General features: G+C 36.0%; 2 protein-coding genes across 4 annotated transcripts in view; both read right to left on the reverse strand.

Moving 5' to 3' along the window:
• The window catches only part of CAAP1 (caspase activity and apoptosis inhibitor 1), a 68,243-nt gene extending 66,620 nt beyond the window's left edge, over nucleotides 1-1,623 (reverse strand). For 2 of the 3 annotated variants that reach the window (XR_004959524.1, XM_036261875.1), the window contains exon 1: nucleotides 1,308-1,622. Coding sequence is in view for 2 of the 3 variants with exons in the window: in XM_036261875.1 (XP_036117768.1) it covers nucleotides 1,308-1,589 (282 nt within the window). In the remaining variant the exon portion in view is untranslated. Of the gene's footprint in view, nucleotides 1-1,307 lie in introns of all 3 variants that reach the window. The other variant, XM_036261876.1, reaches the window with a different exon arrangement.
• Nucleotides 1,624-5,830: 4,207 nt separating this feature from the next.
• PLAA (phospholipase A2 activating protein) overlaps nucleotides 5,831-24,185 on the reverse strand; it is a 41,065-nt gene continuing 22,710 nt past the window's right edge. Inside the window, exons 7-14 of the mRNA XM_036261387.1 lie at nucleotides 21,827-21,996; nucleotides 18,797-18,954; nucleotides 17,882-18,101; nucleotides 15,680-15,751; nucleotides 12,948-13,016; nucleotides 10,444-10,545; nucleotides 8,719-8,883; nucleotides 5,831-6,567 (exon numbers count right to left, since the gene is read on the reverse strand). Of these exons, the coding sequence (XP_036117280.1) occupies nucleotides 6,002-6,567; nucleotides 8,719-8,883; nucleotides 10,444-10,545; nucleotides 12,948-13,016; nucleotides 15,680-15,751; nucleotides 17,882-18,101; nucleotides 18,797-18,954; nucleotides 21,827-21,996 (1,522 nt within the window). The 3' untranslated portion in view covers nucleotides 5,831-6,001. The remainder of the gene's footprint in view (nucleotides 6,568-8,718; nucleotides 8,884-10,443; nucleotides 10,546-12,947; nucleotides 13,017-15,679; nucleotides 15,752-17,881; nucleotides 18,102-18,796; nucleotides 18,955-21,826; nucleotides 21,997-24,185) is intronic.

Below are 24,185 nucleotides of genomic sequence, written 5' to 3' on the forward strand. Positions count from 1 at the left end.
CATTTGGTGGTATCTATCAATTTTTTTAAATGCATAAACGTTGATCCAACAATTTCACTTCTGAGACTCCAACCTAAAGTAAAAGTAATTCTTGCACAAGACATATGTACAAGGGTATTCACTTCCGAATCATCTCTGCAATATCAAGAAAACTGAACACCTAAATATTCTTCAATAAAGATACAATGAAATATCATGCAGTCATTAAATAAGATATTGCATATATAAAGGTCCATCATCCCAACAATGTAGCTATATTGTACAATTCAATGGGGGCAATGTACAATAAGGCTTATGTGTAGGAACTTAAATACACATATCTGATAATTAATGAAGAGGCCGCGTGACAAACTCTTAATGTGGAAGGAGGCTTAAAGAGAGACTGTCACATTTTCCCCTTCATTTCTGTGTTTATGCACGTTTCATAATATACTATAAGCAAATGATTTTTTTTTTGTATATGCCCCTAGCGGGAACGAACCGGGACTTTCTGGTCCGCAGACCAACGTTCCAACAGCTGAGCCAAACCGGCCAGGGCACTATAAGCAAACAATTAAAAACAAAACAAAACAAAACAGTGCTGTCTTGGCAGGTCAAAGGAACATACAGAGCATGTTTTTTTATGTAGTCAGATACTAGATACAAATCTAGGCGTTGGTAGCAAACTGTGACTGTTGGTAAACTTCCTTAGCGTTTTGTTTTGTTTTTTAATCCTCACCCAAGGATACTTTTCTGTTTCTTCAGATAAAGTGGGAGGAAAAGAGAGAAACATCAACTGAAGAGGGACACATCAACTGGCTGCCTCCTGCAGAACCCAGACCAGAGCCGGGAGGAACCGCCACCTAAGTACTGCCCTTGACTGGAATCCAAGCCGGGACTCATTGGTCCGTGGGCCCATGCTCTACCGCTGAGCCAAACTGGCCAGGGCAAACTTCCTTAACTTTCTCATCTTGCAATATGGAGTTAATCATAACCTGTTAAAGGTGAAGATGTAGAAAGAAGTAAAGCGTCGCTTACAAGAGCAGTAAAAGGTGGTTCCCTGTTCATACTCTTTAGGGAGAATGAGGAGGCCATAGGAGTGGAGGGAGCCAAAAACAAAATGAGTTAGTTCCCAAGTCCAGGAACCTGAAGTTCAAAAGATGGGAATGTGGGGTTCACCGGGACTTAGCCACATGCACCTCAAGCACAGGTGGAATCTTGGTTTCGCAAGCTTGCAGTGAGCGCCAGCCGGCGCCCTCCCCGATCGTCCCGCGGATTCCTCCGAAAACGCAGCAGCTGGGACAGCTGGGAGAAGGGCGCGCACGCACCTGTTGCCCGGAGCCCGAGACGCTGCAAGAGGAGTCGGTGCTCCTCCGCTTCCGGCGCTCGCTGCGCTCCACGCCGCTCCCAGCGCCAGCGACACTTCCAGAGAAGCTGGTGCTCCCGCAGCAGGTGATGTTCCCGCAGCCGCTGGTGCTCCCGCAGCCGCTGGTGCTTCCACTGCCGCTGCTGGCGAGGGTAGGGGCCAGGTCCGGCGCCGCGACTGCCGCGGCCGCCTCCTGACCGTTTCTTTTGCGCCGCTTCTCCCGGGAAGATTTCTTCCCCGTCATGATCCTTCAGCTGTAACCATCGGGAGGAAGCCCGCCTTCTCTGAGACCTAAACCTCACCGTTTGCGTCGCAGTTTGCCGTCACTTCCGGCCTCGTCGCAGAGGCGCCAGGCGTTCCTGGGGGCGGTGCCAGAACTCACGGCGCCGCCTCCACAAGTCGCGGAGGTGGGTTCCTTTGCGGCAGGGTTGCCAAGGTGTGCAGTCTGCTCGTTTTTTACCTCTACGAAGGCCTGGTGGTGGAGCCTTTCAACAGCTCTTTACCTATTGATACTGCTTTTTAATCTTTGTCAGTATACAAGTGCACAGGTAAAGGTGTAGTTTTTGATTCTCTAATTTCATTGCTTTTCCACTTTTTATAAGCCAAGTAGCATTGTAACAGAACTCAGGGACAATCTCATCACCTGGACACTTTTAAAAAAATATATAGCTTTTAGGGAATTACTCCTAATAGGGTCTTGTGCTTCGTTGTTTATCCCATTAACATTAATTTCTAGGTATGATGCCTTTTCACTTATAAAGGAACTTGGATCTAGTATTTCATTGTATTTTCTCAATTTAAGTAATATTCAAATACTGGTATTGACCTTGTTTTGTTGCCACGTTTCAAAATAATGAAACTATAAGCAGCTTAAGAAAAAAAAAAGTTGCATTTCCCAATGGTATTTTGTACTCAAGAAATTGTAATTTATGAAAGGATATCAACATCTTTTTCTTCTGTTTCATTGATTCCCTGGACGACTGAGCCAACTTAAAATGTCACCCAAACCCTGAAATCTTTTAAAAAATGTATGAAAATATTAATTTTTAACTTGCATTTTTGATTTGCAATGTTGAATATATACCCACTGGTTGAGTAACTATTTCCTCCTAATAAAATCATCTGGTAATGAGTTCAACAATTTACTGAAGTCAGTGCATCAACTTTATAAATGTACACTAATTATGTTGGTGAGATGGGAGAGGAGCAGGGATAAAATATTGTTGGCATATTAGTGTTCCTATCTTTTTTACCTTTTGAATGATCTTTGTACACAGCAGACACTTTTATTGTTGAAGATGTAGCCTTGTTATCTTTTAAAGGAAGGCTTCATAAGTACTTATGTGGCAGACATTTTGTTAGGCTTTTCTTTAAGTATCTTATTTTCTATTTTTAAAAATGTGTTGATTGACTTTTTTTAGAGAGGGAGAGAAACATCCATGTGAGAGAGAAATACCTATCAGCTGCCTCCTGCATGCCCTGCACTGGAGATTGGGCCCAAAACCCAGGCATGTGCCCTGACCAGTAATCCAACCAGGATCTCTGTCCATGGGACGATGCTCAATCCACTAAGCCACACCGGCCGGGCTCTTTTTTATTTTTTGAAGTTGTAGTGTATATATGATTAAACTGGGGCTTAGGTTAAGCAACGTACCTTAATTCATTAGCAAGTGGTGGAAATGTCATTGAAACGTATGCTTTATAACTCGAACACCAGTACTCTTTCACTGTATTACATTGCACCTCTGGTGGTCCTATTGAAAATTTTAAATGATGTAGAAATAAAAAAAATTTCTTAAATTTATTAGTTCCTTTGAGAACTCAAGAATAAAAAATTTTGGTTTGGAGGCTTGTTCAAGCTACCTTCTGCTCTATGTATCAAGCTTACATGTCTGCCAGTACCATAGCAGGAGTAAAGTGGCTACCACAAATTGTTATTTTTCTCCATATTGATATCGTTTTTGCAACATCATTTATCAAATTACATTTCTTCTCCATTGTCTTACTACTGACTTGTTATATAAAGATTTACCTGACCTATTTCTGTTTCTTCACCTGTAAATTAAGATTACTAGCAGTACATACTGCATAGAGATGAGGATAAGCTTAGAATGAGTATAAATTGCTTAATGCAAGCAATCTAGTTTACCTAAATTTGTTCTTTACAATGATATGTAACTGGTTTAAAGTCCAGTTGCAAAATATTTCATAAATATTAATGACTTTAAATTTGATAAAAAAAATATTGCCATTGGGTATTTTACTTTTCTGATTTATTACAATGTGTACAGGAACCACAAGATCAAGTTTTAAGTCCCAGGGCTTCACCTTTGGCCCAGGAGCAGTATCAGCCTACCTACTCTGTAGAAGGGTCTTTTCCTCTTTCAAGTTTCCATTACTTGCTAAATTCTGAAGACTATTTTCCTCCACAAGAGGCACAAAAAGTCAAGATCCTGCCTTTCTTGGTACACCCAGATAAAAGCACCCTAATTTTAAACATTAAACAAAACTTGATAATCACTGTGGCAAAAATTTGAAACAATGTCAGATAATAGAAAATGGGTATATCCATATATTTATTAAGGTGGAAGTAAGCATATTAATGTATGTCAGGTTTAAAAATCAGGTTATTTAACAATGTATATCATTCCTTTAAAAAAAAATAAAACATGTGTTTACATACCTATTGACATAGTGTTAAGAATGGTTCTCTGGGTGGTGTGATTACAAGCAATTTTTATTTGTGTATGTCTTATTCAAGGAGTATGTATTTTTATATTCAGAAAAAATATGAAGGAAATCATAAAAAACTATTAACTGAAAAAGAAAAACTATTTAAAATATTACTAAACCTCCATTAAACACTCACTTTCAAGTGGGATTGTTTTAGCTTTTGTTAAAGTGTACTTTGTAACTTTTCAATACAAACATGAAATACTGTATAATAAAAAGTTGTTATAAAAACTTATACACTAATAGAAAACAAAGTGTTTATAATATGTCACCCCTTACATTTTGAAAAGCAAACGCATATTCTTAACCAAGACTGTATGTCCAAAGGTAGCTGGTATTTCAGAGTATTGTAGATGAATTGTAACATGCTAATAAGAAAGCCATGTAGTGTAATGGAACCAGGCTGACCTGGGCTGAACTCTAACTTAGCAATTTAACTTTGATTTAAACTCCTAAATTTCAAATCAACATCAGTAAAGCACAGGTTCATAATAGAACCAGCAAATAAAAATAAAGTCTGGGTATACACCAGAAAGCTGCAATATAATACTTAGCAAAATACGTATCTCCTCTGTTTATATTTTACCCAGTCATTTTTGACATTCCAAATTTTTCCTTGGATTAATCTAGACAATGAGAATCTTTTCCACCCCTATTAGGGAATTGTTCTTCTCTGACTACAATTTGGCATTAAGCCAGGAAATCCATGGTTTTATATAACATAAATATTGAGAATACTGCAAACTAGTTTATGCCAAGTCTTCTTTATGAAAAGATCTTTCCAACATTTTGCAATAGGAAGTTACACTTATCTTCCTTGAAGTTTTTTTAAACACAGTAAATTATGTAATTAATAAGAGGGTTCCTTCTTTCTTAGTTGCTAAAATGTTCACAAATTTGTGACCCCCTCTCTGTGGAAGTAGAGCATGGTATGCACTTTTCTTCTATCATCATGATTCATCTCATTATTTTCTGAAAATACAGGGATAATGTCACAATTCATTTAGGGGGTTTGGGGACTTAAATATCAAAGTGGTTAGTACAGCACCAGGACCATGTTAGGACCTCAAAAATACTGATTTCACAGGACAGGCTCTGTCTGGGCTTGCAAATAACATAGCTTAATGTACTCTTGCTTTCACAGTTGCCTAAAATTTAATGCATTCCAAATTTCCTTTAAGGTCATGGAAATGACCAAAAATAAACAACTATTTTTCAAAACTGGAATGAATAATGAAGTTACCTCAAGTAGTGAAGGGCAAAGGAATCTGCACATAAGCCTCGAGTTAACTCGGGGCCTCATTTGTCTGAACTGATATACAACCTAATATAGCTTAGTAATTTGTTTTTACTTTAAAAATGAGCCATCAAACAAATTTACTTTCTATTTACAAATGACTTAAGTGAATAAATTATTTTATATCTTTTCAATATATGGAATCATTTACAACAAACTTAATTTTAAAAAATTTCTAATGTAGTTATCGTAAAACAATTACCTTGTATCAGTTCTATTGAAAGAACACAGCAATGAAAATGAGTAGAGCAGAAATTTGATAAAAGACAACCATCAACAATTAACAATTAGGGGTATATAATTAGTGAAAACAGATTATGCAAATAAATTTCATCTCCTGTGTGGCTTAAATACAGAAATTATGCCACTGTAGTTGGGTTGTTGATTATAGATCATTCTTAATTTGTTTCTCAACTCTTGAAAACCTACCCACATTATACAGGAAAATCTCACAGTTTATCAGTGCAAAAATTTTATTTCTCCTTTGTTCCTCCCTCCCCATTACAAGATCTGAAACTTACTTAATCCACAGCATTTTTTAAATGATCTGTTATCAGTAATGTAAAATGTGAAAAAAAAAAAAAAATCCACTAATCAATTTAAAATCTCAGCCCTCTTCCCCATTGTTACAGCAAATTTAGGATAAGTCTACAGCATTCACTTACTTTAGCTGGTTCTGATACTGAGGCATATTTTTTTATTTGAGAATCAACACCTAAAGACTTGGCTAATTGTACAGCATTTGAATCATCACTGATCAGTGTTCCAAGAGCCACAAGAAGTCTAAAAGTGGCTTCTAGATCTTGTACAACTTCGAAGATTGTGCTAATTACTGACAAACATTGAGCTTTCCCTTCAATGTTATGGTCTTTATAAAAACAAACAGAATAGTTCAGGGTCAAAGTAGCCAGAGCAATGTGAATGTTCTTATTGCTCCCTGATTTCAGTTCTATTGCATGGGACATCAGGGCTTCCCTCTGAGACATCATGAGCTTTTGTCCTGCCTGGCCAATAAAACAATTGCAAAAAGTCCTCAGAGCAAGCAGCTGGTTTGCAGGCCTTCCTTTAGGGTTCAGAAGACTGATGAGATGACTGCTGAACTGAGCCCCTTCCTTTTCATTGCAGAAATTCTCATTCACACTGGGATGTTTAATTGACAACCGAAGAATGTCAAGCGCAGGAAAGACGATATCTATTAAGAAAAAAATTAAATATTTATGAAAATTCAGAAAACTATGACTATCACTCATTTTATTAAGGATTTTATTTCCTGTTACAAATTAACACCATGCTCATGTCAGAAAATGTTAAAAATTGTGTGCTTGCTTTAAAATGCACATATTTCATTAGGCTGGTGTGGCTCAGTGGTTGAGTGTTGACCCATGCACCAAGAGGTCGCCGGTTTGATTTCCGGTTAGGAAACATGCCCAGGTTGTGGGCCCAATCTCCAGTGGGGGGCATACAGGAGGCGGCTGATAGATGTTCTCTGTCATCGATGTTTCTCTCTCTCTCTCCCTCTTACTTCCTTTCTCTATAAAATCAATAAAGAAAAAAAAATTAAATAAATAAATAAAATGCACATATTTCTGCCCTGCCAGTGTGACTCAGTGGTTGAGCGTCAACCCATGCATCAAGAAGTCACCGATTGGATTCCCAGTCAGGGCACATGCAGGAGGCAGCCAATCAATGTTCTCTCTTATCTATGTTTCCATCTCTCTTTGCCCCTCCCTTTTTTTCTCTCTAAAAATCAATAAAGAAAAATAAATTTTTTAAATAAAAGAAAATGCACATATTTCTAAAACTGTTAACTGACTTTTGATATTTGTAGAAACTGGACTAATTGCTACATAATCATATGTTCTTTAAAAATAATGTAACTCTCTTAGGTTATTAAACAGCTGACTCACAGTGAGTTTTCAATAAATCCTTGAGGAATGAATGGGATTGGGACCTTGATTTTTTTTGTTGTTGTTCAGATAGAATGAGGAGGGAGAGAGAGAGAAACATCGACGTGAAAGGGACACATCGAGCGGCTGCCCCCTGCACGACCCAACCAGGGCCGGGAACAAACCGAGGATCAGTTCCTGCTAAGGGCACATACCTCGGTTGCAGTTTGTCCCCGGCCCTGGTTGGGTCGTGTGGGTGGCAACCGCTCAATGTGTCCCTTTCATGTCGATGTTTCTCTCTCTTCCTCTCTCTCCCTCCCACTCTATCTGAACAAAAAATGGAAAAATGTCCTTGAGTGAGGATAAAAAAAGAAGAAAAAAAATTGTAAGCATTGCCCTAGCCAGTTTGGCTCAGCGTTTAGAGCGTCAGCCTATGGACCAATGAGTCATGGGTTCGATTCCGGTCAAGGGCACGTACCTTGGTTGCATTTCGTCCCCGGCCCTGGTAGGGTAGTGCAGGAGACAACCAGTCGATAAGGCAAATCACATTGATGTTTCTCTCTGTCTTCCCCTCCCTCCCTCCCACTCTAATGATAAATAGAAAATTATCCTTGAGGAGTGAAAAAAAAATCGTAAGTATCATTAAAAGTGAGGAAAATAGAAATTATGAGCCTTGTGATATAAAGGTAGTTTGCGGCATCATTCATAAACAGTATTCACCTTTAAAATAAACTAATGAACCAGAATCTATAGTCTAGTAGGACTATATAGAGCAACACATTAAATTAAATTAAGTGATCAGCCAAAATCACAATATGGGACATTTTGTAGGACAGATGATTTTTTTCTCCAATAAATCAGTAGCACACAAAAAATAATAGGGGAGAGGACATTTCTAGAATTAAAAATTAAATGTATGGTAACAAATGGAAACTAGAGTTGGTGGTGAGCACTCTATAGTGTATATAGTACCAAATTGAAATGTTGTACACCTGAACCTTATATAATGTTATAACAACAAAGTTATCTCGATAAAAAATAAATTTTTAAAGTAAAACTTATTTACTAAAAAAAAAAAAAGTAAAACTTATTTACTAAAAAACAAAACAAAACAAAACAAAAACAGAAAAAGTCCTATAGCAAATGTTTGTAGCCTAGGTTTAACCGGTCACAAAGAGTTTGCTGGGTGGCTTTCAGGGGATCTACAAATGCTCTGAAATGGAATATAAAATGGTACATGTATGTGGTCATTACATTACCTTCATATTTTCATAATACACGTAAGCAAAACAAAACTGTGAATTACAGTGGTGTAGTGAATCCTTTTTGTGAAGGTTTTTATAACATGAATTATAATTACTCAGGTTAACTTTTATTTAATCTAGAAACACCAAAAATATTGATAGAAAAGACGCACTTCCTGCATTCTAGTTATATTTTAGAGAGTGTTTCTGTACCTTCAGGCCAGTTAATAGCTTTCCACAAAATCTGAAGTTGCTGGGCTGTGGGCTTTTCTGAAGAACTATTACATATTAGAGATAATATTTTCTCAAGAAGTATCAGGTCATCCTCAGTTAACTTCTTTTCTTCAGGTGCAGTTCCATTAAGTTCCTTCAGTTTACCTAGAACCAAAACCAAACCTTCAAAATTCTCTAACTGTAATGAGCCCAATAAAATACATAAATGTCAGATTTATCTATAAGTACTCTACCATACACTATGAGGAAGTAAGATTTTTCATGGCAATTAATGAAGAATATAAAATAAGGATAAGGCTTGTGAACATTTTTAAGCTAAAAAGGTTACTGTGATAACTTTTATTTTACCCGTTATTTTCTAAAGTCTTCTGAAGATTTCTACTTTGAATAAGTTTTAAAGTGTATCACATTTGTAATCATTCAGAATGGTTGTCAAAGCAGTATTTGTCATATATAGCCACATACAAGTCAATTCTCTACTTTTTCAATGAGAAAATTTTTAACAACTTTTAGCCAACTTGTATCGATTTCTACTACTGTCAGTGAAATAGTCGAAAACTTAAATGTCTATTTACAATAATTTATTGATTTAGTTCCATCTGCACATTTGACATCACATTATCTTAAATATGTTTAATGAAAATAATTGACTTTTCCCACAATATTCGTATTTCATGAAACAATTTCTTTTAAACTCTTCACATGTATCTTTAATATCAGCATCCTTGTTGTCACTAATGCCTTGAGACATCTAACACTGTTTCCTCAAAAATCTTTATCTCAAAACATGAAAAAGCCCAAATTCCCATCACAAATGTTTTAAAAATATAAATTATCCAAATTTACAAATTTTTATCAGTCATAACTGGAAGATCAGACCTGTTTCACTGTTTGTGGCACTGAAAATTTTAACACTATCAGAATATAAAAAACAAAGTTTATTTAAGAAATGCAAAAGGAGACCTCTTGGATATATTGTACATTAGTTGAAAAATGTCTAGTTGTTATAGGTATATGTGTATATATATATACACACACACATTTCTTTATTGTTCAAAATGTACTTATGATTTTTATAAAGATAGTACAAAGGATAATTTTGACCAAACCCCCCCCCCCCAAAAAAAAACAACAACCCCGTCTTTATATTCAAGTGTGTATGTTATCTCAAATAATTCTCTGTTTTTAGCAAACAGAGCTAGCTGGTAATACTCTTGGTAAACCCCCCTTCCCAACCCCTCCCTCCCCAAAACCTGTCATTTTGTTTTGAGAAAAACAAATTAACAAAAAGAAAAATCAAAGTCATCTGAGAAGTTTCATTTTTAACGGGAAATTTAAACATCTTTATTTCTAAGGGCTACTAATTTTTAAAGCCAAGATTTTTATTTTTTTTAATGCTTTACTAATTTTTTTTTAAACATTAAGAGCTTAGGGGATGGGATTTACATTTTTCCCCTTTAGTTTTCTTTTCATTAAAGTCATTATAAAACATTTACCTTATATTTGCATAAGGCTTCTTACAAAGTATTAAGGGTCCATGATCAGATTGTGCACTTGTAGTCCACACAGTTGTATAATACCACAATAGAAGTCTATCATGGAAGCACCCAGTTCCCAGCTCATGTTAGGAGGAGAAATGGCGTTGAGTGCATGGCAAAGAGTCTGTGGATATATGAGAAAACTATTCAATTAAAACATACTTACCTAATATCTGTGTAGGGTTTGCTTGGTCAAAAGTGACAGCCTCTTTTTTAGGGAAATAAATATTCACCGTTTTAGATGTAGCTGATCGGTAGGCACTATTCCCTGTTACAGAATAGAAAATGTTAAAAATCATGAGTAGTCAAAAATGAAAATTTTTAATTGTATGACTTTGTTTTCACAATTAAGATATGAAACTACTCAGTGTATGCAATAACAAGCAACCTCAAAAAAAGGAAAAAAAGAAAAATCATTTTGTAAGATTTTATAAATTTTTTTATTAACTTATTAGTGTTCTAGATGTTTTCCTCCCCCCCATTGCTACCCATTATATAAAATATTTTATATAATATATTTTGGTTTTGAAATAGAAACTTAAATGTAAAACAAAGCTTTTCTATTTCATATTTTCTACTCATATTTTTAATAAATATTTAAGATAAAAAATACAAAACAATTATGAAATTTCCTATTTCCATGTACTCTAAGGTATATTAATCTTTCTTCTCATGTCTTTTATTGCTTATTCCAAATGATGTAGTAGGCATTGTCATTTTCTACATAATTTTTATAAATCACCCCAAGTTTTAAGTTCTTGAAAGTCAAGGGTTTTAGTCTTTTATATGATTTTACTTCTTAAGTCCATATTATAGTAAACTGATGATAAACAAAAAAATGACACAGGGTAAAAATTCATACACCGTGAATAAAACTACTTCAACTAAAGCATAATTTATTTCTAACATTTCAAATCTTTATTTATTTATTTTTAATCCTCACTCGAGGATATTTTTGCATTTATCTTCAGATAAGAGCGGGAGGGAGGGGGGGAAGAGAGAGAGAGAAACATTGACAGGTTGCCACTCACACGACCCCATCCGGGGCCGGGGACAAACTGCAACCGAGCTACGTGCCCTTAGCGGGAACCAAACCCAGGACTCTCTGGTCCGCGGGCCAATGCTCTAACTGCTGTGCCAAACCGGCCAGGGCTTAATTTATTTAATTTTGTTTCAATGTTAAATTAAGGTATTTTGCAAAAAGATGAATAAAACATTTTAATCTTCTGAATATATTACAAATACAAGTGGGGAAGATAGATAAAGTAAGTAATGAGATAAACACAAAATTAATTCTCATTACTTATAAGGCATAAAATATTTATGATCAAAGATGAGCTATACAGACACTGCCAGTACTCCTGGTTATTAGATTCTAGTTGTGGTAAGGAGGATGCAAATCAAATATTGCCCTAACAATTAAGTTTGATACAAAGTTCTCTGAAGGAAAAGTATAGGGTGCTATGAAAGAAATCTTGTAATAAAATAGGTGATCTATATAAATGTCCAGAAAAGTTTCACTGGTTTAATAAATATTATGTTGCAAAATTAAATAAAAAATGAGAAAAACAAAAACCTGTGGTCTAAGAAACAAAGAGTCCTAGTATTCCAAAAGAAAACAGAGTGTTCAAAGCTCCTGAAACAGAAAATAGCATGGCATGCTCAAAGAACTGACACAGGCCAGTATGGCCAGGCAGAAAAAAAAGGCAGAGGAATGGAATACATGGTGTGAGAGAATACCCAATGGGAAGCCATGAAAGGGGTTTAATCAAGGAAGGGACACACAGAAGTTAGACTCAATAATCTTAATCACTCTGTTCAATACTGCCAGACAACGGTACTTTTACAATGAAAAATTGCTTACGGAAACACACACCAAGTTCTTAAGTAGAGTTTATGTGTATTTATTATTACACTCAAAATACATGTCACACATATTCTCTTATAAAAAAATAAAGTACGGGAAAGTCTATGCCATGATATGTTAAACTTTCAAGAGGTAAACCACAAATTACCTCTGCTTTATTGGCATCCAATATAGAGGAAAGCATGCCTGCAAACATTCAACAGTGATGAAGAAGGAAGATGTGTTAGATCTAGACTAGATACTAAGAATAAAACAAATTAGTTGCTCAGGAGAAGGCCAAATATTCTAGGCCTGAATTATAAAAGCACATTCTTTTCAGAGTCCCCTAAAGAGAAGAATATGTAATATAGTGAATAACATTTTCAACATATTAAAAACAAACAAAGGAGAGACTAGAATAAACTCGATCTGGTGAGGGTACTGAGGAAATCAGCGACAACGCAACAGAAGTATAACAGCAGTGTTCAATCCTGGCCGCACATTAGAATCACACGGGAACATTAGGAAAACTGCCCTTGCCAAGGTCCCCACCCAGAGCAGTATTAGATCAAGTGAGCATCTCTAGGGATGAAGCTAAAGTCCTTTTTCTAATGCTGTCAGATGATTCTAATGTGCAGTAATGCCCATTCTGAGAGCGCTCTAAAAGCCAAGTCAAGAAGTTTTGTCTTAATTTACTATATAAAAAGTTCTCCAGCTAGGAAAAAAAGACACCAATTTTCTTAATATTTTATTAAATAAAAGTTTCAATAAACTTTAAAAATCTTTAAAAAAAAAGGGGGGGGGGGGGAATGAAAACTGTATACCTGTAAACGGATCAACTCCAGCCATGGTAGTTCCCATACTTGCAGACCCTGGCACATAACGACCTCCACCTAAAATGCAATAATATTCCTAGTAAGCAAAGGCAACTGCAAATTATAAAGTTCCAACTGCCCCTCCTTACATATAATAACTAACTTCATTATTAGTTATACTTTGAAATGGTACTTCTATATATAATAAATGAGGTATAAATTTAATACAGAAAAATGCTTAGAACAATGCCTGGCATACAATTTTAGTGCCCAATAAATATGAACTAGGAAAGTAATCCTCAAGTTAAAAAATAAACATTAGATGCCTTTTACATTACAATTACAGAAGTTTAATGATTAGGTAAGAGTTATGGACACTATGACAATAGCCCAGTCTCACATTTTAGATTATACTTGTAACTGTTGCACTGAAAATGGAAAGGAATATGAAAAACAAGTGTAGAGGATCAGCAAAATTTGGAGAAGTTCTGAGTCCTAGACCAGACTTTATGAGAAGAGATGAACTATCGTTTCAACCTCTGAATTTAATATCTAGGAGTTGATATAACCAGTTAACACATGCAGAAAAAGCAAGCAAAACTAAAATACAAAAAATTTACACAGATGTAAATAGAATTAAAATAATAAAGAAAACAAAACAAAACTATACCAGCTAGCATGCTAAGTATGTTATATGCATGTACTTACTTAAATATTAGATACCACTATTACTCGCAATACTTTATCAATGGAAAGCTGAATAGATTGCCCGAGGCATTATGAGGCATAGTGTAGTCCCATAATTTTCTAAATATGGTTCTGACATTTAGAGATAGTCACCTGTTCAATATGCAGATTCCCAGGGCACACCCATACTAACCTAGTGGTTCTCCAAAATGGCTTCACTTTAGAAACCTAGAGTGAACTGTTGTAACAACCTAACAGCAAACCACACACAATACTATTTAATTCAATCAGAATTGATGGATGAGGGATCAGAGCATGACTATTTTTAACCTCCTCACTAGCCTAGTGTGTCAAAATCTGTGGGTAAGAACTTGTGGTAAGTAATTTAAACAAGCATCCTAGATGATTCTAATTGACATTAGAGGTTTAACAAACACATAAATAAGGAAAAGAAAGAGACTGAAGATGGCCCTTAAGTTGTAAGACAGGTAGGCAAACCTTTTGGCCCCAGTGCTATTGGTAAAATTGGGGGAACAACATCAACAGTATTAATAGCTACATGTATTGAGGGCTTAAATATATTCCACCTAGAATACTTAACATGTATTATACAATTTTCTTTGCATAATATCTCAGTTTGGTAGATGCTGTTATCTTTTTTTTTTAATAATTGCGTTACTTTCCTAATTGCATAACTCTCTTGGGCATTTAGTATGCTATCTTGCATATCTCCATAATCACTGCATCTTCTGAGTTACTAACATTGTGCAACAGTGAGACATGCGCCAGTTATGACAGAGTTCTCTTGATTTTGTTGGTACTGTTTGAAGCTTGGTACGTTCTTTCTGTTCCAAAAAAGTCCTGCCAATGAAATTCGGTAACTCTGTTGTTCTAAGTTTCAGCACATACTGTGCTTGAATAGGCTGATAAGAAAAAGTCGTCATCTTATCTACTCTTCAGATCCTTACTACCTTTTCAAAAATTGCATTATGTCATGTCATCAAGACTTCCTAAACAGCTATTGTGCCATCACAACATTTAGCTTGACAGTTGGTTATTGTCATATACTAGTTATTAATGTACAGGATGCAGCTATTTGCATCTGGTCCACCAATTCATTCACAGGAGAAAGAACTCACTGAGAGCAACTCACAGCTTCATGACACTGAGCCATAGTTGTATATTGTTGGTCCAATCTATGATTTAGATAGACAGGATTGTATGTTGGCAAGGCCAAAGGATACCATAACTCTTTCCAAGTTTGATATATTGTCCAGGAACTGTGATGAAGATCCAACAATAGCATCATAAAATCTATCAAAAACTATTCTGAAAATAGAGACTTCTTCAGCCACATTAAAGTCCAAGTCTGGCCATTTCTCCAGTAGTGGTGATGCTGAGGCATGCATACCTTGGTAAAAAGTCACTTTGAAGAGACACACCAACACTTTCAGGGCTTCATGGAGGCAATTAATAACTTAGATTAGGAAGACTAATCCTGGGTAGCTGGTGAACTGTCTCCTTCCACACTAAGGCAAATATGCCTGGGCAAACTTCTTGACTGCACTGCTCCATCCAATATCAGGGACTCACATGGCTCCTCTGCTCATGATCGGTAGCATCTCGCCATTGATAGCACTCATGCTGTGTCTTGGTTGATGGGCTCCCCTATTATTTAATTTCACAGATAAAAAAAATAGGCTCAGACAGGTTAAGTAACTTGCTAACTTTTCACAGCAAGTAAGTGGGAGAGCCAAATTCTGAACCAAGATCTGTCTGGCTCTAAAAACCTGTGCTCCTAATGACTCTCCTGACAGGAAGGACCATTGAAGAAAATGATGAGTTATAATAATATGCTATTTAAAAATCATAAGGAAAATCATGAAAGTACTCCAGGAAAAAGCAAAAATTAGAAGTTAAAGGAGATCCATCAAAATTGGACATATGGATAAGGGAAGCATCAGTTATTGAATGATTATCTCCAAAATGTAAAGTCATATAATGTAAAATGCTATATATTTAATGAAGGTATTTTAACCAAAACTGCATCCCACCTGTAAAAGGATCTGCTGCAGGCAGTGTGTTAGAGGATCCTGATGAAGAGCCTGGAACATACCGACCACCACCTATGTATACAAACAAAGGAAAGACTGAAGTATGCCAACATTTTGAATTTCATAAGTAACACAATGCTTATATTGGAAGACTAAGCTTGGAGGAAAACAGAAGGCAAGGCTGTTACATGGGAGAATAACAGAAATTACAGTTACAAGTCTGAGAGTTGAAAAGACTAGTTAGAAACTAAAATTTCAGTGATTCTCCAAGCTTTGTTTTGTTAACTTTAATGCTTATTATATAATAAGCATTATATCTTAGCCCTTGCATTTAAATATTAAAATAACTAGGAATTCAAATATAAAAAGAGAAACTGCGGGTAGTCTCTGACCTAAATAATATATACATACAATCAGTTCCTGTTCCTATATAAATTCACTAGAATTCCTGCTGTTGCTTTTGCTATCAAAACCACGGGCATTAAATGTTAATCTTTCAGAGAACCCCTGGGTTCATGTGTCAAACAGTGCGTTCAGTGCTGGGGATCCAGCAGAGAACATGATTGCTTGTATCCACTGAAGCTTACAACCTACTGGAGAAAAGAATTACAAAGGGGATGAGTGCTACAAAGGAAACAGACTTCCATTTCCATCTCTACAAATGTGTGGTGTGTGTGCATATATGTTTCATTAGTACCTCTAGGGAAATAATCAGAGACATCTAAAAAAGATATATGTAAGGATACTTATAAAGTTAAGCTTCAGAAAAGCAAAAAAGACAAAGAACTGTTAGGTTTCCAGATCGAAGCAGCTGCTTTAATATCTGCTCCTGGTCCCACAAAACAGCTTTCACAATACTGCAATCATGTGTTCACTCTTTTGCACCATAGTCTGAAATTCCACCAATAGAAATGTCCAGATGATACCCCCTCCCACACCTTTTAATGTAAAGTGCAACTTTTGGGAAGGTTTGCATTATGTATAGTTCAGTAGTAAGTCAGCCTGATAATTCTGTTTAAGTCAACATGCAGATGAAATTAGCTTTATTATGTGAACTGGCAATGGAATTTTGATAGAGGATATAATTTAGGAACATGAAGTATCTGTCAGGGAAGAAGATGAAAGAAAGAGCTATAAAAGGACTTGAGACAAGAAGAAGATATTGGATCCTTATAAAACAAGAATAAACTGGTAGCATGTGAAAAATGGAGTCAAACCGACAACAGCAAAACATTAACAAAACAGTGCCAATTTCATAATTTTATTTAGAGCTTGCCCTATACCTAAGAAAAGAGGAAGCATTTTCTTTTCTCCTATACCATGGCTTTGGTCCTATACCATGGCTCCTATACCTGGGACCCAGAACTCAGGCTAATAATACTAGAATTATAATCTACTCCCTAGGAATAGGACTCAGACAAATACTACTAGGATTAGAATTTATGGACTGGCATGAGAACCTAATTCATTTGCAAAATTTTAGACACTGTATACTATGTTACAAACAAGTGACTTAAAATGAACAAATGAAATAGAAGTCACATATAAAATAAAAATACCCACAATTTAGTCCCAGATATGATGCACAATTAACCAAGTTAGCCTCATGTGAAAAAATAAGTTCTGTTCACTAAATTTTACCACAAAATATATTTTTAAAAAGAAGTTCCAATAGCCCTGGCCGGTTTGGCTCAGCGGTTACAGTGTCGACCTGCGGTCCAGAGAGACCCGGGTTCGGTTCCCGCTAAGGGTGCGTACCTTGGTTGCAGTTTGTCCCCGGCCCTGGTTGGTCAAGCGGGTGGCAGCCACTCAATGTGTCCTATTCACGTCGATGTTTCTCTCTCTTCCTCTCTCTCCCTCCCACTCTATCTAAACAGAAAATGGAAAAATATCCTTGGGTGAGGATGAAAAAAAAGAAGTACCAATATAAAGAAACACAGAAGTTTCTTTTCATTTCAAATGACTAAATTAAAGTTTCTTAATTTTATTTAGTTTACTATATAAACTTTAGTGTGGCTATATTTTCGTAACAGACAATTCATAATCATTTTTATAAATATAGAATTACTATATAATTTGAGGCTTACAAATATGAATGTGAAAAAAAACCTATTGTAGATTTTGGTTTTTAAACACATCAAAAATGAAAATCAATCAACATTGACAGAAGCACATGAAGACTTAATACAAACCCTAACTTACCTGTAAACGGATCTGAAAAACTGGTGTTCCCAAGTGCCAACATTTGACCTTTTGTGTTATCAATAATAAATTTTGCCACTTGATCCAAAAACATGGGATTCAAATCATTCTTCTGCAAGAAGTTGTATGCAGTTAACCAGGGATCATCACTGATATTATATGGCAATTTATAGGATGGTCCACCTTCATTGACATCAATTGAGAAAACATAATCAAATTCCTTTAACAGGAATATAAAAAAGGAGATAAATGATTACTAATTTATCTGTTCATATGCATTAATGACATATACAACAGAGATTTTATATGTTCTTCATTTTTAATAATTATAGTAAACTCTCTCCAACGTGCATAGTTAAAACCTTCCACTTGGCATATAATAATTAAGAGCAGCCACGCACATGTGCTGCAGGATTAATATTTCACTGGGGGTGGAGTGGGGGATAGATAATGACTACATTTTAATTCTAAGGCCAAAGGCAAATTTCCAATTGGTTGATCTGAAGGCCAAAAGTATTAGCAATTAGCATGCCCTGCTTACTAAGACATTCTGGCACTGTGAGTACGGCCTGCAGGGTCCCTCATGTCTTGCCAAGTTAAATACGGGCATGAAGCATTAGATAAAAGGTGGCACAGATGCTCCTAATCCAAAATGGTTGGAAACAGTTTATGCATGGTAACTACTTAAAGACAGATATGCTTAGTCTGTCTGTGAAATGCAGCTCTCCCCACAAGGAAAAAGATTCTTAAAAATACTAATTCAAGACAGGGAAAAGATAATTTCCCCAGAGAAATGTAGTTTTCAATGTTAAAACACCACAGAACATTTTATTAGCATGAAGAAAAAGGAAAAGAAAACCTTAACTTATCCAATGCTTTAAGATAAAGGTAATTAGAAAGCAGAAATCAACGTACTTTCCCTTCATATAAAACTTTTCCAGATGTTTGCTGATTAGCACCAGAAGAGCCAACAACATCACCAATTTTTATCCACCTCCCTTCACCAATACTCCACTGATAGGCTTCTACATTCTCTCCATCTCGGATTAGACGAGTCTGTCCTTCTCTAGAACCTAAATATAAAAATTGTGAGAATCAAAGACAGAATGGCACAATAAAATTCAAAAACATTTAGGTAGAAAATTGTAAACATTAAAATTTATACATAAAAGAGAAATCTGTATTTTGTTTTCACAGAAAATGTTATAAAGGAAAAGAAAACCTAAAAAGAATTATTTTTAATTCTCCTAGAAAGTGATATAAAAAATGATTAAAAGGAAACTTTATGAAAGAAAGGTTAAAACAATATGATTCTAAAAATTAGCCACCTCATCAAAATTAAAACAAGTTTTATTACTGAGTATCTTCTGACAACACTTTCATTTCAGTAAATGACTCTATTCTTTTAGCTGCTCAGGCCAAAAAGTGTTCAAGAGTCTGGTTTCTCTTTTTTGCAACCCCACAGGCAATCCTTTAGCAAATTCTATCAGCTCTATCTAGGAAACTACCTCACCATCTCCACTGATACCTATTGGTATAAGCCACCACAGTTTCTCATTTGGAATTATTCAACGGCTTCCCACTCCTATCCTGTGGACCCAGACAGTCTATATTTAACCCAGCAACCGCAGAAATTCTTTCTAAAGTTTAAGGAGCCCCTGACACATGTCAGCTGGAGACCCTTCAGTGACTTTCCAACTCACCTTCAATTAAAGCCTGTGTCACTGGAATGGTGTACAAGGCCAAACATAAACTGCCTTTACCATCGTCTCTGGCCTCACTTGCCAATACTCCTTCTCTCATCCCATCATCCTACTTCAGCAGCGGAGTCTTTGCACTAGCTATTTATTCTGCCTCCAACACTCTTCACATGGGTGCTGGCAAGATTTGCTCCCTTGCCTCCTTAAAAACTTTACCTGAATGTCACATTGTCAGCAAAACCTTCAATGGCAAAGACATCTAGCTGTCCTCCAGAGATTCATGGTCCTTCCTATTCCATAGAGTAGAGCTGTGGTTGTCTAGATAGAGACTACACTGTTCAGCACCCTTGCATCTTGTGTCCCTAGTTAACACTGAGTACACACTCAGTGGAATCTGGATGGGTGTGATACAGGCCAGTTCTAGGCATTTTCCGTCATCCTCTACCCTCCCTCTTACCCTGCTTGGTGGACGAAAGTCTATATCTAAGGAAACTTTGATGTCACATGTTGAAGATGGTGGTTTCCATCAGCCCAGGTCCCTGAATAACCCTGAAGAACAAAATCACTCTACAAACATGCTCCAGCACACCCTGCCATCAACTGAACTTTAAATGTGCAGTACACTTTTCTTGTTAAGCCGCTGACATCCCAGGGTTTATCTGTGTTTATCTGTACAGCAGCCAGTGCTATCCTTTCACACATTCCCTGACCACCGTATTTAAATGATAAAACAGCCACAACCCTGGCTTTGTTTCCCATAGAAGTAGAGTTACCATTATTTGGAATACTTATATATTTACTTTTTAATTATCTGTCTCCTCATATAGAATATAAATCTGTGAGAACAGAGGTTTTGTACCTTTTGTTATCTGCTCCACTTCCTAGAGCTTACAACAGTGCCTGGTACACATTAGGCACTTAGTAAATATTTATTGTATGTATATACATAGTGATAAAAGACTACATTTTATAAAGAATTGTAAAAATATCTAAACATGATATTAATGAAGTGGTTCTCAAAGTTTTGGTTTCCAGATCTCTTTATAGTCATAGAAGTTATTCAGAAGCCCAGAGAATATGAGAATATATTTACTTCATAGAAAACAATAGTAGGTTCATAACATATTAAATAAATATTTTAATGAAAAATAAGTTTAATTTTAGAAATCTAGTGAAAAGACTGGTATTATTTTCCATTTTTGTAAGACAGCTGAATTTACCACATCTGCCTGTGCACTCAATCTGTTGTTTTGGTTGAAGTATATAAAAAATAGTTGACAGAGAGACTAGTTTAATAGCCTTTTCAGGAAAATGTGGATATTGTACAAGTAGCAGGTCCTTAAAAATAGTTTAGAATCTGAAAACATCAGTGATTCTGTCACACTCTATTAAACTAAAATCTATTGGTCTATCTTACACATTGAACAGATCTTTTACCCATTCATGATTTTGTAACACCATGAACTGGCATTTGGAAAATATTGATGAAATGAGCTGTGTAGATCGCCCACATGTTTACACATTTTATTATTCAATATAAAAAAAAAAATCACGCTGCTAATAGTTCAACTGATATCATTAGAACAGTCTTGTTAGTAGTGGGAAACTATCAAGCTACTGGTGGCAGATACAGATTTTCTAAAATTTCAAACCACATTTGAAAGTTTGAATTTTATGTTTGGCAACAAATACCATCAGTTGTTTTCCTTAAAGTGACAGGCTCACTTTATTCATTTTTTTTTAAATGCCTGCCAAATACCCAAGCCTGAATAACTAATTGTTCTGTGAAATAAAAATGGCATTCCATGAAAAAGCGCATAGTTCAGCCTGCAACCTAAATGACTGCACAAGTACTTACTTACCCTGCAGACACCATGGTACATTAGTGTACTGTATGTGTAATTTACATTGTCATCCAGAACAGTTTAAAAAAATTACCAAAGGGGTGAAGATGTGATGAAATTAATGTTTAATGCTTCATTAAGGACATTTATGAGTGGCATTTTTTTTTAACTAGGACTGTGTGCCAGTGAAGAACACAACCACAGACAGTCTGATGCGACTGCCGTGACTGTGTATAAGGGAGCCAACAGCTTCACCCACCACTGCTGTTGCACAAGTACAAATGTTAATACTGTGTCATTTGACTTTTACACTAAACCCTTTTTCTTATGGCTTTAATTATTCTAAAATTTTGGAATAACTGGTAACAATTTTTACTACTAGATAACACTGAAAGATTTACCAGGTTCATTCAGGTGTTCCCTCCCAGGAAGCTGCTCTGCATTAATGTCCCCTAAATCACCAGTTTTGGAATCAATGGTTGCCTGAGAGAGTTCTTTTTCAAAAGCCTTGATTTCCTCAGCACTTGCCGTCCGATCCGCTGATGCTGTAAACACTCTAATAATACCATCACTAAAAGGAAAAACAAACTGATTTTAAGTCATTGCCATAGTGCATAATGTTATCACACCTGAATGATCTAAAACAAATATAACTTTATTTGTGAATATAAGAAACATTATTATGTAAGTATTGCTGAGTATAGCACTATGCTGATTTGAGCACACACTACCCTCTGTTATTTTCAAAAGCAAAGTACAGGGTGAAAAAAGATGAGGGGAGCCCTGGCATGGTAGCTCAGTTGATTACAGCGTCATCCCGATACGTCAAGATTGCAGGTTCAATCTCTACAAGGTCAGGGCACATACAAGAATCAACCAATCAATAATTGGAACAACAAATTGATGTTTCTCTCTCTCTTTCCCTTCCCTTTTCTCTCTAAAATCAATATATTTTTTAAGAAGTGCTATATTAAAAAAAAAAAAAAAAAAAAAAAAGACTAGGGAAAAATTACTGACAAAGTACAGGGAAATATATATTTAACATAATTTTCAATAAAGTGTATGCATTAAAAGACAACATTACATAGCTGTTACGGTATAAAGGGTAGTGGGTGGGTTTACTTTATCAAGGGCTCAAACACCCAACGTAAGACTTAGAAAATAGCAGGTGCTCAATATCTGTTCCTTAGGGAAACATGGAGTCTGTCTTTCATATGCCTTTAACTAGCAATGTAACCCCCGTCAAGAAAGAACAGCCTCACCTTTGGACTAGATGGCAGTCATAACCTCTATTCTCAGAAAAATGACTTCATTTCTATGACTTCTCAATTCTACATTTTGGGGTGAGGAGGCAAGTTAGAAACTTTCAACTGTATTAATTCTACCCAGTTCTAGAGAAAACTTTGTTTCTTACATAATCTTCCACTAATAGCAATTTACCCTTTAAATTTATTTTTCTTCAACTTTAAATATGCTAAAAAAACTAAGCCAACAAATCAACTGCTGGCCCAGGCAGAAAGGAAAACACTTCCACTCTATTAGACCCTCTATATATTATTGCTTTTTCTTCCTGCCTTCAATGCCAGAGTAGACTCTAATCCTTCATTCATCATTGTCTCTTATTTAACTTCTATCATTTTCAACCAAAATCTGATGTAAAAGTCACTAATCACATCTTTTAAACCAAATCCAAGAGCTTTCCCAACTTTCCATCCTAATCCCTCAGGTACTTGTTAACATTGATCACACTCTCCCTCCAAAATTTCTCCTTTACCATCTCTGAATTTCAATGTCTGGACCTACTGGCTTCTCTTTCTCCACCCACAGAAGTCACAAGATTCACTCTTCAGTTTTCTGCTCCTCCCCTACTATACTTCTTCCCTGAGAGAAAGGTGGTCCATCACTTGACTTTTCTGTGCAAATGTTTATTTTCAGTGTCAGTTCTCAAGGTCCAGTCCAACTGCCCGTGATGCACTGGCATGAGCATGGCTGATCACCACCTGGGCCTCACAAAGTCTGAAACCAGTCTTTACCTTCTGCACCAAACCAATTTTCCCACATCCCCATTTTTATTAATGCAGACTTCCAATCACCAAAAGTTTGAAGGGTTATTCTTTTCTTTCACCACATTTCTGATGATTTTCCTCTGCATTATCTCATTTTTGGTCTTTTATCCAGCTGCATTATGGGGCCAATATTTCACAATTTCACACCCTTAATACTGCAGTTGCTTTCTAATTACTTTCTTTCCCATCGTCACCACTCATTAAATAAAACCTACGTATTTAATAATACACAAGTTCTGTTTTAATCATATCACTCAGGAGTTATAACCCTTTAACCCCAAGCACTGAATCCAAAAAATGCCCAGCACTGATGTTCTCCATAACTAAGCCTACCCTTACCTATTATCCACTTACCCCAGCATCAATCCTCCACAAATCCTTCATTTCCTTAGACATCACTTTCATTCCCATGTTACACTTTTACGCATACTGTTTCTTTTGATAAAAATTCTCATTTCCCTTCTTACTCATTATCTTTCAATATCCCATTCAAATTTTTTCTTCTCTCGAAAGTTTTCCCACACTAAACTCAACCTTAGCTAACTTCTTTTGCATTCAGTTTCAACTGCACAACTTATAGTACAATACTGGTATAATATATCCTTTATCATTCATGGACCAGTTGTTATACCTACTACTACTCATTCAGTAACAGAACTGTGCATATGACCTCTCCAATTCACCTGAAATTCTT

Source organism: Molossus molossus, unplaced genomic scaffold, assembly GCF_014108415.1.
Source record: "Molossus molossus isolate mMolMol1 unplaced genomic scaffold, mMolMol1.p scaffold_m16_p_14, whole genome shotgun sequence".
Lineage (NCBI taxonomy): Eukaryota > Metazoa > Chordata > Mammalia > Chiroptera > Molossidae > Molossus > Molossus molossus.